This window comes from Lepisosteus oculatus, chromosome 5 (assembly GCF_040954835.1).
Source record: "Lepisosteus oculatus isolate fLepOcu1 chromosome 5, fLepOcu1.hap2, whole genome shotgun sequence".
Classification (NCBI taxonomy): Eukaryota; Metazoa; Chordata; class Actinopteri; order Semionotiformes; family Lepisosteidae; genus Lepisosteus; species Lepisosteus oculatus.
Genome location: NC_090700.1, coordinates 45,191,508 through 45,209,367, shown reverse-complemented (window position 1 = coordinate 45,209,367; position 17,860 = coordinate 45,191,508). Strand labels below are relative to the sequence as shown.

At 36.5% G+C, this 17,860-nt stretch overlaps 1 protein-coding gene across 2 annotated transcripts in view; it reads right to left on the bottom strand.

Annotated features, from left to right (window-relative positions):
- Positions 1 to 13,690, bottom strand: part of LOC102687210 (protein unc-13 homolog C) — a 141,985-nt gene extending 128,295 nt beyond the window's left edge. For both annotated transcript variants that reach the window (XM_069190521.1, XM_069190522.1), the window contains exons 1-2: positions 13,030 to 13,690; positions 4,626 to 7,869 (exon numbers count right to left, since the gene is read on the bottom strand). In XM_069190521.1, the coding sequence (XP_069046622.1) occupies positions 4,626 to 7,620 (2,995 nt within the window). In that variant the 5' untranslated portion in view covers positions 7,621 to 7,869; positions 13,030 to 13,690. The remainder of the gene's footprint in view (positions 1 to 4,625; positions 7,870 to 13,029) is intronic.
- Between the last annotated feature and the right edge of the window lie 4,170 nt (positions 13,691 to 17,860).

Here is a 17,860-nt window from a genome sequence, read left to right as displayed (position 1 = left end):
ATTGCCTGTTTTGTTACTACATTGTATTACAGCAGCAGTGCATTGGATAGAAAGAAACAAGTAAACAGCTGCAATATGATGGAATAAAAACCAAGGGAAAAGAAGACTTGCTTTGAAGTTCAATACGTGAATAAGTTGCTCCGACTCTTTCTCTCCTAATTTCCATTAAATAACATTTTGCTACTGGTGTGGGAAAAAAATATTTGGCTTTCTAGTGATCTATACTATAAAGATTATACCATTAAATGACAAATTGTATAATATATTGAATTTTTGTTGCTTGCCCCAGATCATTTATCACCAGAGATATATCACAACCAAAGCGGCCTCTTTGCCTGCAACCTCTGTAGAAAAAATCACCATCTATTGTTACTGCTGAAAACAAGTAACCAAGGAATACAGGAGCTCTAAATGACAAAATCTGCAGGACTGAAGGACAGATAGCACCGCGTAGAGAAATGTGTTCAACTGTATTGCCTAACAAACTTATTCTTTGATATATAAATATTCCAGTTTTTTCTTTCTCTAAATTTGATAATGTAAACTAGTCACCTAGCTGTGGCCTGATCTCTACACATACAGGAGAAAGTGTCATACCTTGGGAGATTTTTCATTTGTCAGTTCCACCCAGTAACTAGCTTCTTGTTCTCAAGATTCATTGCAGACGTTTACCACTGCAAATTACTTGAATAATTAAATTGTAAAGGGAAGTACTGTATGATCTTAAACAATCATATCAAGGTGCTGAAATTCAGACGATGAAGAAGAGAGGAATAGTAAGTCAGGGCAGAATATAATCAATCTTCCAAAAAAAAAACAGCATTAAGACATGACTGATTGAAGAGGATTGGTAACCAAGGCAGCGCCAGTCATTTATATTAAAACTGATCACTTTAGAGAACAAAAGCATGAAGCAACACAAGCCAAAAAAATGCTTAACCAAACATAGTACCCCATATTTTCCTGAAGAAATGTTAAACAAACTATACTGTATTTACCATTATTATTTTAACCTCTACCTAGTGTAGCTCTGCTTCTGTGATACACTGTCATCATTACACATACAGTAAGGGTCTATAATCCCTGCTTAATGAGCCACATTATGTAACAGAAGACAAAAACAACTATCTTTGTGATGTAAAAAAGATGAAACAGAAAACCATTATTTATTTATTTTTGACAGTAAAGGGGTAAATTACTCCCTTTAATCTTTCTACTCAATAATTCTTGCTCATGCAAGGCACGGGTAACTGTTGATGTTCCATCTACTGTACATGTCCTGTTATTCTGTATTTTATCCCAGTTAATCTGTCGGATGACCTGTGTAAACAACTACATCAATGTTAATCATATACATTGATGATCTAGGAGCTGCTTTACAGATTCAGTGGGCGACCATCCCTATGATCATATAAAAAGCCTCCGTCTGGCTATGCCATACTGTTTGCATGCTTGTGTCTGAGTGATCTTTGGACACAGCTGGTATTGTTCACTTAGCATAAACACAGCAAACCTAACTATAACTATTTCTTATCTGAGGTTGTGATTATTTTATACAGTATACTGTACATGCCTTCTCTCTATATATTGTCATGCATAAGTATTAACCACCTTCAACGATATCCCATTTTGTTGAACAACTGTCCTGTATGCACACATTTTTAAAGTAAATTATTTTCAATCAAAACCTGCATTCTACAACTGAATGCTTTAATGGACGACAAATTAAGTTCCAATTTAAAATATTTACTTTAAAAGTGTTACTTGAATTGATATCATTGGAAGCGGGTGAATACTTTTTCAAGGCACTGTATAAAAGTATAAAAATGTACAAATAAAGTAACTGGCCTTCTTTTGATTAAGATATCTTTTTGCCAAGCGTAAGCTTCATGCTTTGACTTGAATCCCTCAATTTGTACAGTATGCTCAGGCTAAAAGGAGGTATTTCTTACCCTGTTGTGAGAACCATTCAGGGTCTTAAACAATCTATTCGTAATGGACAGAAAATGTGAAAGGAGCATCTGAATAAAACAAAACCTAATTTTCTCTTTTGCACTACAATGACACATTTTCAGCAGCATGTTATATTGTGTAATATCTCATCTGTTATTTACAATTCATTCATACTTGCCTCCAGGACATACAGCAGTTATAATATAAAGTAACCAAGTCTTGTTCACACATGGGCCTCAAAATATTTTTCAAAATGGTTCTTTTGTATTGTATGTATTTTAAATGACAAAATTAACTATACTATTTAAGAACAGCAACACACGTGGAGTTCAGTTGAGGCTTGTGAAATTCAAATTGATCAAGTAATTTCTCACTTTTAATGATCTTCTTCTGAAGAACTAAGAAGATATATAACAAGGCAAAGAAATTTGAATGTCATAAAGCCTTTAAATACATCATAAATGGGATAAAGGTAACGTTTCTCCAAACATATGTACAGTAGCTGAATCTTTGGAGAAATATGGAAAAATTCCCCACGCTTACATTGCCTTTTACTGTTGCTGTTTCCTTTTAAAGTAGAATATATTAATTTAATAATAAATATGTAAAATATTTTATATTAAAATTGTTCTGTACTATGTAGTAAATGTTTGCAAAGGAAAAAGAGTTTTAAATGACAAATTAAAAAGTCAAACATTCCTCAGGTGATACAGTATCTACATTTTTATAGTCATTTTACATTTTTCTTACAGGAAAGATTTCCCCTTTGTAAGCAGTTTTGCCATACAGTAGGTACACGATTGTGGTCAATAACCCCAAAGAATAATAAGGACCTCCCTGTGTCCATAAAATAATGCAAGAAAAAAAAACTGCATGTCCAAAACATCTAGAAGAAATTAAGTCCAGATTTTAAAATTAAACTGCAGTAGATGTACACTGTACACTTTTGCACATTAGATTATAGATGACCACAGAGTAATGCATTTCTCTGAATTCAATTGCTATGCTTTCCTTTACAAGATTTGCATCAGCAAAATGAACCATCTATATTATGCACTATGGACCTGTTGCAAACAGACTTTCCTTCATCTACAATTTTATCTAAATGAAAACTGAATTTTTGCAATGAAAAAAATGTGTCACACATAAACATGGTGCCCTGTAACCTGTTGGAAAAGGCATGTAGAATAAGATTGAACTTATGTGTAATAGCATTTTCAAAAGCAAAATTAACTTATTCAGAATAACTCTACTCTTTCTCCTTCCACAATTCTCCAAAATTCAAATCTGCACACAGCACAGTAGGGAGATCTCAGAATATAACTGCAACAACCCTTCCAACCCAGGACATTGTGCTGCAGCCCAGACATTAAAAGCTGATAAAAACAAATCCACAAGCACAGCAGGACCAAGACAGGATGATGAAAGCACAGCAGTGTGAAGTAGCGTTGCAGCAAATAATAGTGTGGGGTTTTTAGAAGTGAAATACTGTGCCACCACTATAAAACAACAGATATATTTGTGTGTGTAAAAACATTACAAATCAAAAGGGAACCATGTAGAATCTGCAGAATCACACTTCAATTTATTTTGTTTTGATTTGGCTCACTGGCTACCCTTTACTGGTTATGAATACAAACTGAGAATATATATAAGAATAAAATACTGAAATGAGAATCAAACCTTCCTTGACCAGGAGTACAACAAGAATGAAAGAGCAGGAGGAGAGGGATGAAGAAACAATTAGCATATGGGGAATAAGGGATACAACTTTGACCAATGCTTTTCCAATAAAAATTATAAAAAATAATTCCCCAAATAATCTTAAGCCTCCAGGGACAGACAGTGGTGAATACTAAACAGTGTATGAAACAGAATTACTGTGTTATTCCTTTCCGCAACACTTAATGGCCTCCAGAAGAACTTGCATTTTATTACATTAAAACAGTATTACAATTATATCAAGCAGTGCTGATTAAAAATCAAATCTGATTAACAACAAAATGCTTCTATTCTCTCAATGGAAGAATCGAAATGAGAAACATTTCCAAGAACTGTCTGGGACCATCTGGAAATTGTCTGTTTTATTATCAATTACAGGGAGAAGTACAAGTCAATTTTTAACACGTATTAAAACCTTAGCCCTTGCTCTACGATGACAATAATATTATTAATCATTCAACAGAAAATCAAAAGTGAATGAAAGAAATCTGAATCGTATCTTCTCTGAACCATTCCTGTCCATCCTTCTTCATCTCGATTAGTCATGTCTCAGTGCTACTGTAACAGATGCTGGGGTTTCCAGTCACCTCTAATGAAAACTGCCATGCCCACCATTGCTTTAAACTCAAGTACATGAATCATTCCTTCCAAATATTATATATATATATTATAAGTCAATGTGATAATGCTAATCTACTGCACAATTATGTATTCCTAATCAAAAATTTCCTTTAAAATTCTCAATAAAGACTTAGATCATTCTGTAGCTGCTTTTTCATTACATACTGTATTCATTATTATTCACCGTAACTTTTCAATTTCATAATACCTGATGCATTAATTATTGTATACACTCATATTTTGACTGCCTAAATCCTCGTGTGCGCCATTATTTTTTCACTTTCATTGAAACTGCCTGCAACGTTTCTTAAAATAAATTAACCATGTACCTCCAGCAAGAAGCTTTTCTTCCAGTTCGGTCATTTGTTTTCGATATGCCCTCAAAGCGGCTTCTTTGAAAGTGGGTCGTATCCTTTTTTTGGGTTGAGATTCAGAAGGGTCTTCTGGGATATTTTGGTTTTCATCCTCCTTTTCTTCTGTTTCTTGTTCATATAATGATTCAAACTCAGGTGTGTCCCCAGCTATCTCATTATCATCATACTCCTCACTATACTGCACATCATACTGTTCATCATAGCTACAGTCGTATTCCAGCACATAGTTTCCCTCCTGAGAAGCCTCATACATTTGGTATTGTTCCTCAGGTTCATTTGCATTAGTCCTGTTCTCCAGTTTGGCGAGAACTTGTTCCATGACTTCGACATAATCTGTTTCGTTGTCAGCTGCCTGTTCATTATATTCTGCATCATCTGCCCGGTAGTAATAAGGCTCCGTATATACGTCTGAATTGATCGTTGTACTGGAGTCATTTGCAGTTGATTGGGACAAAGTCCTAAATCGGCCCATGAATGTGGAATTGTTTGCATCCTCTGTGGCACTGAGGCTCTGGGTGCTCTTGTTCCAAACTACTTCTAATGCAGACTTGGCTCGCTGAAGAGTGGATCCAAATTTAGGAAAGCTAAAAGTTTTATCTGTAAGGTCTATGCTGAGTCTGCTATGCCATGATTTGGGCACTTCCCCAGAATCATCGGTCCTTATCTCACTCTGACTACGGTACATGATTGTGGATCTGTTTGGGGTTTGATAAAAATTATTTGTATTTGACTCTGGGTATGGGTCACTCTGGGCATCCAGCTGACTTGCAGTTTCACTCTCAAAGCCTGGGCACGTTGAAGAACTACTCTCTAAGGTCATGTAATTCTCTCCTTCCCCTTCAAACTGGAGGTCAACCTCTTGGCATTTTGTAATATTTTCTGGGAATGTATTCACAATGGTATCGTATGGACTATTTACCTCTGAAACAATGTTTTGCTGAGTTGAAGTGTCAAGGCCAGAATCAGCACCCTGTTCTAAATGATGCCAGTCTTTCCAAGGTGAAAGGTCACCTTGCAAAGAGAGCTGGGAGTCACTGTAGTGGCTTCTGTCACCTGATATGCAGACCAGCCCATTGCTCACCCCACTGTCAACAGTTTCTGTGTTCTCTGCTTCATTCGGCTCCACATAAGGCGGGTTTTCCTGACTCAGATTTTGGCTGGGTGGACTGGCATACCAAGAAGAGGCCATGTCTTCTTGCTTCCTCTGCCAAAGTTCCCTATCGGAAGATGACAAAAGAGAGCATCCATTGGCCCGGCTAAAGTACTGGCTCTCTGAGAAATCCTCAGAATAGGACTGGCATAGCTTTGAAAAGTCTGACTCCGAACGACTAAGTTTGGGTGTGGAGTAATCACTCTGGGAAAGCCATACGGGGGTCAAGTCTGTGTAATAAGGCTTTGTTTGCTTTTCATCACCATCATACCCAGATGAGTGAAAAGTGTCATCAGTGTATTGTGCCGCATTTGAATACATACTTCCATCAGCAGACCTGTCATGGGTTCTGCTGTCATGGGAGTCTGCTTTTTTCTTGTCAGATTTCGTTTTGAATGAAGCTTTTGAAATGATTGCATATTTGTTCCTATTTAAATCAGTTTCTAGCTCTTTATCACTGTCCATTGAGTCCCAGTCATCCAGCTCAGTCTTCTCTTTTATAGATACCTTTATGTTCATGCTTTCATAAGTTTGGGAGGACGTCATCCCTTTGTCTTTTCTCTCTTTAGCTTCATGAGCAAGGCTGTCAGTAGAGACTGATATGCCTGTGCCTTTCAGTTTGTAACATTTCTTTAAAACTAAATCCCTATCCTGGGGACTGGCAAAGAAGACAATTATTGGACGAGGTTTAGCATTAGGACATTCCCTCTGTTGTCCCAGCCGATGGGCTAATTCAATTTTTATTGTCTTGTGTGCATCTGCAAAACCCATTTTCTCCTTTAAAATCTGGTAAATGAGATTTTCAGCTTTTTCATGTTTGTCCTCAGGCACATTTATAAATCTAAGACTGACTGTGTTACCTTGGTGACTAATTTGTTTGATGTAGTCATGTATATCACGTGTTTCTCGCCTTGACTGTACGAAGCCGGATCGCAATTGCTCAATCTCGCTTTGGACAACTTCTACGCTGCTGGATATTTCATCAATGGAGGTCTTGAGAGCATTCACATGTCCTCGTAGCTCAGAGAGTTCTGTTTCAATTTGACTTATTCCCTGCAGTTCCTTGAAAATCATTTCCATCACATCATGGGTCTGACTGATGCAGCCTGTGGAGCTGAAGCCCGGTTCGAGGGTTGCTGTTCGTTGTTGACGTCCAGCCCTGTCCAAGGACTTGCTGCGGATACCTAGAGTTTTTTTCCAGTTGCTTACCTCTGAATCTGAAGAGACACATTCTTGGCTTTTTTTCCACTTTCTTAATTTGCGCAATGCGCCAAGCCGCAATGTGTGGAGAGTGCGCTCACCCTCAGAACTTCCATCAGAGGGTGCCAGACTGCTGAGACTTTTTCTGTTCCTTCTTACAGGCATCGTAAGAGATTTGTGTTCATCAAATCTATGGCCGACTTTCACCTCACTCAAGGAGTCAGAATAGTTGCTATCAATTGATAAGACCTCTTGAAGAAGATTTTCATTATTGTTAACTAAAAGAAGATTTTTCTGGAGTCCATTTGCTATTGCTACACGGTAACTAAATGTCGGTGACAGTGAAAATTCGTTTTTGCCTTCGTCCTCTTCAACAGACAAGTTGCGTGCTGATGAACATTTGGCGATTTTTTTGACTGTGCTTTTTATTGCTGTAGAGAAAGTGGGGTTCCGTACTGGGGTTGCCGGGGTCAGCTTTAGCTCCTTTTTGTTTTGACTGCTCTCTTTCTTCTTTGTGGTATTTGCCAATTTCTTTGTAAACATTCCTTTGCAAATCTTCAGTATGTAAGATGGGAGGCTCTTGAGTAGGGCAGAAACCATGGAGGGCAAAGCTGTGTCACCGGCTTTCCCAAGTACAACAAAACTGACCTGGCTGAGAATCCATAGTAATCTATCACACACATGCGTGCACAAGAATGTTTTGACAGCCAAGCCTGAGCAACCTGATGAAGCAGCCTTCAAAGTTGCCCTTAGTTTTTACTATGCCAGAAGGCAAAAACTATAAATCCTAGAGGGGGACCAGAAACATTGTAAAATCCAGTTGCTTTCCTCATGGCTACTCGCATTACTCTATAAAGGAAAAATGTTGTTTAAATACACAGGAAATATATGGCACAGAACATACACAGATAGGTTCACATTTAACAGAAGCAAAACAGTAAACATGCTTTTTTTTACCATTGCATTCAATACACACTGAACTTGGTATAGCTTTCATAAGGTGCACCAAAAGATACTGTGCTCAACATGAACAGCAGCGTAATTAAAGGGATAGCTTACCCAGACAAAATTTATTTTAAGCTGACTGATGAAACAGTTGCTTTAATGCCCGTTCACTGCATCGTTTTAACACTCCCATTGGAGCAAAATATACTTGAAATTGGGGAACAACTACTTTATTTCCTGTTTACCCCTGGTGTGTTGACTGATAGTTCTTAACTTTTCAACACATTGGTAAAGTACTGTCAAGCTAATTAAAGATAGTAAATTAATTAAAATGCAGACTTATTACAACAGGGGGCACGACAATTATTTTAATTGCCTCCAAACTCAATAAAGCTGTGGTGCTGTGATCTCAAAGGGCGGTCTTCCATGTGATCCCTTTAGGTGCACATACTGTACAGTAGCTAAAACCATTGTGAGCTGCTGCAGTAGGTAAACCTTGTTTTCAAACATTAACAGCAGTTGCAGGGAAATTGTATTGGCTTATACTAGGTTCATAAAAAAACTTAAATCTCAATGATTTTAAAATGTGTTATTCCTGCAAAAACATTATCTGTGCTCGAAGTATGAAGAGTTTTTGATAAAGCTACTGTACGTACTGTAGCTATGCTGTATGAAGAGTTGTGGAAAGTCACTCATAACAGCTACTGCACTGGATAAATTCTGATTTACCTGATTACCCATTTGATGCTCCATGATATAGAATTTATGTTGCAATAATGACTTAAAACTAAAATGCTAATTTTGATAGCACGTTAACACAAAGCATCAACATTAACTTAAATTAGTTCAGAATAGCTTTAAATTTAAAAGAAATTACTTTAAGGACTTTAAGGAGATGCTTCTGTAATTTACAGCTTGCCATCTCTAATAGGGTGGCTTTGCCGCAATATTACAATTATTTTGGCAAAGAATAAAACACAAATGATTGGTAATTAGGAAGTTTGGGTTTGGTGACCTTAGCTACAGGGCCTTTCCCAGCTGACACACAGATCTGAAAACAACAATTAACTTCTGAAGTACAGTAATTAACTCAACTGACTAATGAGTAAGAAAGAGAAATTATAATATTAGTAGATGTTGTTGAGGAAGCCTATTGAAAGGATTCAACTTTTAAAAGATACAGATGGGTATTGAGGTTCCTAAATAATTGTGGGCTCCAAATGAAAAATAAAGGGCAGATTACAAAATATTCTGAGTTGTTTTCCTTGCCTTTATCAGAACCTGTTTTGGATTTATCTCTTTCACATTAAATTATTCACTTAAAACTTGTGGTAAGCTTTATTTTTCATTCTCTTAATTTATTAACATCCCCTAATTTTTGCTCCCCAAATGAGTTGTAAAAACAAACCTGTTTCATTTAAAACTTCTAACATGTAGCATTTGATTTTATTTGAAAACCACTCAAAACAGTACTATAACTAGGTGCAACCTACTTATATAAGGCTGCTGCTGTTATTTTACTAACATAAAAATTAGCATTGAACGCAAGTTCATTAATCCAAACTTTAAAGAGTGAAAATCGGTTCAATATACAGTACACTGTATGAGGATTTACTGCTTATAAGCAGTCTATCAACCCTCAGGAATGGATAGTTTTTATTAAAAGGGCTTTTTACGGTAATTCAGATTAATGTAGAATTTGAACAATGTAGAAAAATAGATGTTAGTGGTTGGACGGATTTGAATGGAGGGTTAGATCATTGACTCACATAAGCATATTGCTGTTTGCTTGATTGTTATAATGTTTAATAGAAAGGGGGATACACAATGGCAGCAAAACTCTGAATGATTTCAATCCTAGTACAGTATGTAAATGTGACATTTCCTGAGAAAGGACATTGTAATGACAGCACTATTAATATCAAAATTAAATGCATTTCTTTGTTTATTCGAAGTCTGATTTTAAAGACAAATCATATAACGTTATTGACTACATTAGTGCTCTACTTATAAATTTCAATGATTAGTCAATATATTGACAGTTTGTCAAATGGGCTATAGATGGATGTTTCACTGTGAGATTTCTGTGACATTTCATTTCTAAAGCTTCTTGGAATGCAATTACTTCTTTGAAAACCAGCAAACATGGTCTAGCTGAAAGCTGACAAATGGGATGGAAAGACAAAATGGCCTGGATGAGAACATCAAGACCAGAGCTGTCAGCTCTAATATATCTGTCACTTTTGACCTGTCCATATATAAATATGCCTTTTCCTACAAATGACAAATACACAGAATAAGAAAGCTACGGTCATGAAATGGTAAGATTAAAATATTATCACAAATAGTATAGCAATAAAATCTATTTGTAAAAAAAGTTGATTGAACTTTGCTGTTTATATTTGTTCCTTATGATTTTAATGTAATATGCTGTATCCTACAAATGAAATTGAAATATTAATAACACTTTGAAATTCTTTTTTCCAATGAGTGTATTTTTCCACTATCCCAGACATATCAGCATTGTGTGGTTAAGACAGAGGTCTTGAGCACTTGGTCCTTAAACATAGCAGGGTATGGGTTGTAGTTCAGGTGGGTTAGCTGCATCAGCATGCGTAGGCTGCAAAGGAACAAGTAATAGGTTTATTCCATGCTGAAAAAAAGAAGAAAGAGAACACAACGTTTCGGCCGTGGAGCCTTCTCAAGGGCAGATAACCTATGCCCTCAGGGAGCGGACGTGGGGCGCCCTGGTGCTAGGCAGGTCTCAGGACATCCGAACATCAATGCTGAGCGAGGACAGAGTGCAAGACCCGGAAATATATAGCCCAAGGAAGAGAGGGACAGGAAGGAGAGCAAACCGGAAACTAGGGACAGGACAGAGAAGGAGCGCCCCCTGGCTGCAGAGGGCGTGACAGGATCAAGTGGATCCCCTCCTACTGTATTTGAAAAGCTCTCTGAGATATGTTGGGATGAGAAGTATTAAATGAATCCAATTAATTATTACATTAAAGCCCACTCAGCCTTGCAAATGATATTGTATCTACTGTAGAGTGCATTGGTGCATCTGATGTAAACTGTTATGGAAGATAACAGCCTTTTATGGAAGATACAAGATTTTGTACCTTTTGCGAACGATGAAAGGCGAGTGTTTAGTGATCACTCACCAGAACCTAAGACCGTTTTGTTTACCCTTTGATGACAAAATGTTCAGTGATTGTACATTTGAACCAGTTTCTGCACAATGTTCCCAAGATACAGTAACCTTTCCACATCTGCTCCAACACGTTGCCATCATTGAAAGATGGTAATAATACATTCTCATTGTAGATCTACATTGTTACAAGTAGTTTCTGTGAATAATAATATTATTAATAATTGCATTTATATAGTGCATTTCATCCACAAACAAAAGGATTTTACATCCAGTATATGAAAACTCCTAGAAGAAAAATTGTTTTTCAGTATAGATAGGAATAGTTATTAGTTGACAAAATTAATGCTTCTTGTCATAAACTCACATATCCCTCTCCTGGGTAAGTAAATGAAGTTAAACTGAAAATGACCACAGTCATATTTTTAAATGACCATTCAGGATACACAGAAATATGATACTGTTGGGAGGAAAACGATGCAGAGTGGTCCATAAAAGAAACTGAGAGGTGAGGATTGTGCACACTGAGAAGTGAATGATTAGAATCGAGTGTGTGCGCTGCATCAGCTGAGCTTTAACTTATCAACGCTTGCAGGTGCTATCAGGTAGCTGTAGAGTACCTTTTCATTTCCACACAAACTTCCTTGCACAAAAATGACTGTGTTCAAGTCCCGATTACCTCAGCTGTTAAAGCTCTCTACCATTATATTAGGTCATTTTGCATGCTATGTGACTATCCTTCCAATACAGATTATTAGGCTGCTTCTTGGTCTAAGCAAAATTTGTGATGCCTGACATGAAATGGGATTTCGAAGCTCAGCCAGGATACCTCATATAAGGTAGAATGAATCTGGAAAACAGCATGCATAAACAAAGCTGGCCGATTGAGAGAGATTTTATTTTTTTCCCCCCTGGCCTGCTGTTATGTGTGAAAAGTATTTTTTTATTTTTTTTTATGAGGCCATATCACTTTTCAGTTCTGATAAGGTAGATATTCTGTCAAACACTATCAATGGAGAGCAGACACAGGACCCATGACCTGTGAAATCACAGTGACTGGAGACTACAAGACAACTACAGCTACTGATAAAGGCAAACGACAAGCAGCAACACACAGAACCCCACCCACCCACTCTTTCAATTATCATAAGTGCTTTTACTACCGCTGCATGCTTGACATAGATGACACATAAATATTGTCACAGCAAGGTTCTTACATTTTTAAAGAGGTTTGAAATAAATCTTATTTCCCTGCAATAAGAGATACTGTACTTCCTCAGGATTCACAGTTATTTTACAATAAAGTACCCCAGAACATCAGAGTGGTCCAATGACGGGTTTAACATGTATATTGTACATTAAACGGATACTAATTCACTTGAATCATGCATCAGCAAACTGTATATATTCTTATCGCTCTCGAAACACTGAGAGGTCTATCTAACCTGGGAACTCACAAAATAAGACAGCTTTGTTTTTTCCATGCAGTAGTTGTAGAGCACATCTAGCAATATTACAAGCAAGCTATCCCTTCAAAGCAAAGCTGCAGGCAGTTCATTTTGAACACATATCTATGCATATGGAAATTAATGTGAGATGTGAGACAAATTTGCATTTTAAATGAAATAGCATACTGTATGTGTGTAAATAAGTCAGAATGAAAATATTTTTACATATGCCCATTTAAACCAAGAATTAGTTAGGTTTGTCCATTTACCTATTACATACTGTATCAGAAAATACAAACATCCTTGCAACGATATGATTTTACACTCATCTAAAGTGTTACAGTATATCTTAATTGTAATAGATAAAATATAAGTGTTGTGCACCGTTCAATATAAAGAAGCAACAAGAAGCCAAACAATACACACAAATACATCCACAACATGAACAGTTCATTAAGTACATACCTGGTTATGAGATTTCCTTATAAAACCAAACTACATTTACCCACCATCGAAATAAATATCAATTCAGGGTTTCCCTTTAATGCAGAAAAAAAAACCCTTCTCCATTCAGCCAGAAAATCGCACAACACAGAGAAGCTGCTTCCTAATGATTTAACTCATGTGCAATCAGGCATTCTGTTAGTCTGCAGTGGTATCTTTGTTTTCCTCCAAATTCCACCACGTCCCCTAGGCTGCATTCAGCACATTTGAACAACTTTGGAACATGCATAAGGTATAAATCTCTGCCACAGTTCGCAGCTTTCACCGTGAAGTGAAGCACTTTGCCGTCCTGTCTTCCTTGCTCTCCCTTTATGCTTAGTGAAAGCCCAGGCAATGTAACTGATACTCAGGGTCTCCAGCTGCAAACTACTGAGATGCTACAGCAGCTAGCATCTGGAAAAAAGTGAGCATTCCGGTGCTTTAAGGGGGAGGTGGTTATTTTGCGGATCTGTCTTCCTTTCGCCTGCTTCTGAAGTCATTCTCCACTGCATAAGCTGGGTCTGTTCACTCTTCTGTGTGGAAGGCAGCTCCCCTGCTTCCCAGACTGAGTGAAATGCGCTTAACGAAAGCTTTTGCTCAGAGATAGAACACATGTGATGCTCTCAGAAACCAAGAAGGCACATCAGTGGCTGCAACACTGATAACACTGTGAGACTCAGCCTCCAGCCGCCTGAGGAAATCTGGTTGCCAGGGTCATGTCTCACTTTACCTTTAATTTATCAGCTGAACGTGACCTACAGTGACAACTGTATCACAATTTCCCTACACATGGGTCTTTTTGTGCATACCCTGAATGTTCCAATAAAGAATTCAGTAAAGTAAATCAATAATCATTGATCTATACTCATTTTATAGGTTAGGGTACAGTGACAAAATGGATCAGTAAAAAAAAATGTTTTTATATTACCAGTTTGAAGGCAGCTTTATAGAATTGGCAACTACAGTATACACAGTACATTCAAAAAAGTGAAAATCAAAAGAATCAATCTGCTTTTCTATTAAAAAAGATGGTTTAAATAATAAATCAGGATCCAAATATACTGTAGACTTTTGCACACATACTGTATCCTCCCAAATCGCATTACTGCTGATGTCTTAAATATATGTTGAATACAAAAACAAAACAGGGACCATCCCTGAGTCAAAATGTGCAACCCCAATATATATTCCACACTTCCAAATAGACAGAATCTGAAAAATATCATAAGGATGTCTGAAGTTCATGTATTGTAAATCATATGATAAACATTTAAAATTCATCTAGGTAAATCTATCGGATTAATCTCCCGTGTTTAATTCCTCATGAATGGTCACTATTGCAATTGCAGTAAAAAGTCTTCTGGAATACTGGTAAATACACTGGCATGGGCTCTAAGGAGAAAATCTAAAATATGTAGCTAGCAATCCAATTCAAATCCAAGACTGTCCACTGTTTGACAAGTCAAACAATAAAAGCAAAATGAAAGCGTAGTGATTTTTCTTAATTCAAATTTTAAAAAACTCGGGTAGCACTTTTCTCTTTGGATTCAGAAAGGGCCTTTAAAGTATTGTACTGTATGTCTGCCTGCTCATGTGCAAAGCCTATAAATTAAATATTGCAGAATCACTGACCAGCACTCATCACACTTACCAGTTGGCCTCTAACACTGAGTAAATGAAAGTGTCATAGTACCCTAAGACAGAGAAACACTGATTATCTTGGCTACAAAGAAATTGCATTTTCCCCAGCAGTTCAATCAGCAAGTCCTCCTCTTTTGCATGGCCACTGCACACCCTCTACTGGGGCAAAATGTAATTTTCATCTGTAAAACTGCTTTTCCAGTTTTTTTTAGAAAATAACACCTGCCAGCAATTTTTTTTTTGCTGTTCTAAAGAACCTCCTCCCAGTGAGGTTTAATGTTCTCACTCAATCTAGATAACACCCTAAGTCTGTAACGATCGCACACAATATATTTAGGATGAAGGACCCTCTCCAACTTGTAAAAAATCTTGTCAAGATTATTTTTTTAAGTTACAAAATAATGAAATGCATTTTTATGGCAGAAACATTATACACATAAATAATAAGTAAGTAGATATCCCACAGACAGGGCATTTTCAACATCTTCAATGTCATTGCAAACACGCTGAAAGTAAAAGTATTAATTTGAAATAGAACTGATGGAAATTAACCACTCTCAGAATTACAAATAAATTTGTACTGTGTTCTTAATTTTAATCCCCCCCAAAAAAAAAAAACTTTACTTTGACACAAACCTGTGACATTTATTTTGCAGATAACTGATTATCATAAACCCATAAAGTGCCACCTTTACCACTCCAGCTTTTGGCAAGGATCCATACTGACATGGACTCTAATTTCTTACTATAATGTGAAAAGCAATTATGTATCTGATTCATGTGGAAGGCTTTCACGTTAAAATGATTTCCTTTTTGCTGCTTCTCCCCTGATCCAAATTCAACTGTTTTGCTCACAAATGTTCAGACCTTAATGTCATTACCTCACAGAATGATGTATAGAAGCTTTGCGTTTTATCTTTTAAAATTCATATCACTAGTACTAATAATTCAATTAAGACGGTAATCTACTGTATTTGGTTTATCTGATTTTTATAGTGCCAATACTTTCTACTGCATCTTAAACAACTTGGTAACCATGTAAGTTGACACATTTTGTTAACTGTTGGTTGTGCTCCATCAGCTATAAAACACATAAAAAACAATGTGAAGGATTTGAAATATTTATGTAAAGCAAGCCATCAATGGGTATATAAATGCAAATTATGCATTATATTTTAATAGTGTTTGTGGAAAAATGAAATATTATTTAATATTGTCTTACACTGATGTGCAACAGTGTCAGTATAAGACATTGGTTGTCACACAAGTGTTACATCACCTCAAGGCCTACCTATGAATAAACAATGATGGTAATGTAGAGTTTGAAACACAAGGTAATCACTGTGGCTCCTGGGAGTGAAACCTCACATGGCAGGACCATAGAAATCAAAGTTGCAGCTAAAGAAGGCTACTCGTATCAACAGATGACAGTCCAATGTCATGTTTCAAACTGCTGTGAAAAACTCTGCGGTTTAGAACCGGCAACCTTCCAGCCACAGGCGCAGATCCTTAGCCACACTGACACCGCTCTGCTGTACTGCTGACAGCAAAAGAGGTCGAGGAAAAAAACACAAATTGTATAATACTAATACTAAATATATATAATACTAGGTCATCAGCAGAATTATAAAGTACATAAAATAAACATAAGGGCATAAAATCTTATTCACAACTGTCAAAAGTATATACTTTACATTTTCGTTGTGTAGAAAAACTGCAAAATACACCGATAACAAAAGGCTAAGTCGAAGTTGAACAAGCAAGTGGAAAAGTAATATAATATAAGGCTACATTCACTGGGGAATACTTTCCCCAAAAATTAAAAAGTGCAAGGGTCTACAAAATGAATTAGCATTTGAAGTAAATGCTTCTGGAAGATAACATTTAAAATATGTTACAACTGATACTGTAAAAGACCAACTTCCTTGACATTTGAGAATATTACAGACACATTCATAAAGGTCACATATCAGCATTATGAAAAACCTTTGATTGTTATCCAAATGATGCCTATTCTTTTCAGTCAACATTTTCAGCTTCTGACTTACTGTATGTCACACAACTTTCATGTGAGAAGGAGGTATTGGGTACTTGGACAGGTAGCAAGGAAAGGCTCACTCACTAGCTAGATTTGTCTACTATCCTAGTCTGTTGTGTGGCTACTTTGAAAGTTACAGTATGCTTAGCAACTTTCAGGTCACTCTGTTTTTCTTCCATGCAAGTATTTTGCAAATGTTAAATTCACAGCTATCAAGAGTTTACTACATAGTGCTTAATTCAGTGTTACTTCAGAAACATAAATATCAACAGTCAGACCTCCTGCAAAATCACTTATATTAGTCATCTTTCTCAATAGCACCGAGCAACAGATCTAGTCTGCTGCTACTGTACTGTCCTTTGGAATTATGGAACATGCTATGTGCTGGGTCTTTTCTGCTACTATGAAGAAGAAGTTGATTCATTTCTTTCGAATACCTGTTCTATACTGTTTTGGTAGGGTTAAGTACATACGGTACTGTATGATGCATCTAGTATGTGAATTTCTGTGACACAATGACAAATGAACAAGGCTCCACAGCTGAAACATTGTATTTCTTTTCTTTACCTTTCAGCATGGAATAAACCTATACCTGTTCCATAACAAATTAACTATTTCCTAAGCGGAATTTGATAACTCTGAAACATTGACTCCACTTCACCAAAAGACATGGGTACTTAATACAAAAAGTGTGAAACAGCAGAATCAAGACAAATGTATGTCAATACATATCCTAGAACCTCAATAATTCATATACTGTACACCTGCAACCCCTCCAAGATAATGAAAAATCAGGTTGACAATGAAAATATTCTGGAAACAAAACAAAAAAACAAATATCAATAGCAAATGTTGAAAACAAACCAAATAGCATGAAATCTACTGTACATGGAACTGAAAGTACCAAGGACCATAAACTAAGTCTGGAACTGAGAGGGAACCGAAAATCACTGGAAAACATCTATTGTTGGTATTTCCAGCAAGATTGCTTATTTGTTTCTGATCAAATGCATCTTGTGCAAAACAAAGAAAAAAATGACAATCCACATGAAAGATTTTATAATCCATGTGAACCAATGTACCACAAAATGCTTCTAATATTTTAAAAAGCTATAATAAATAAACTTCTTTTTA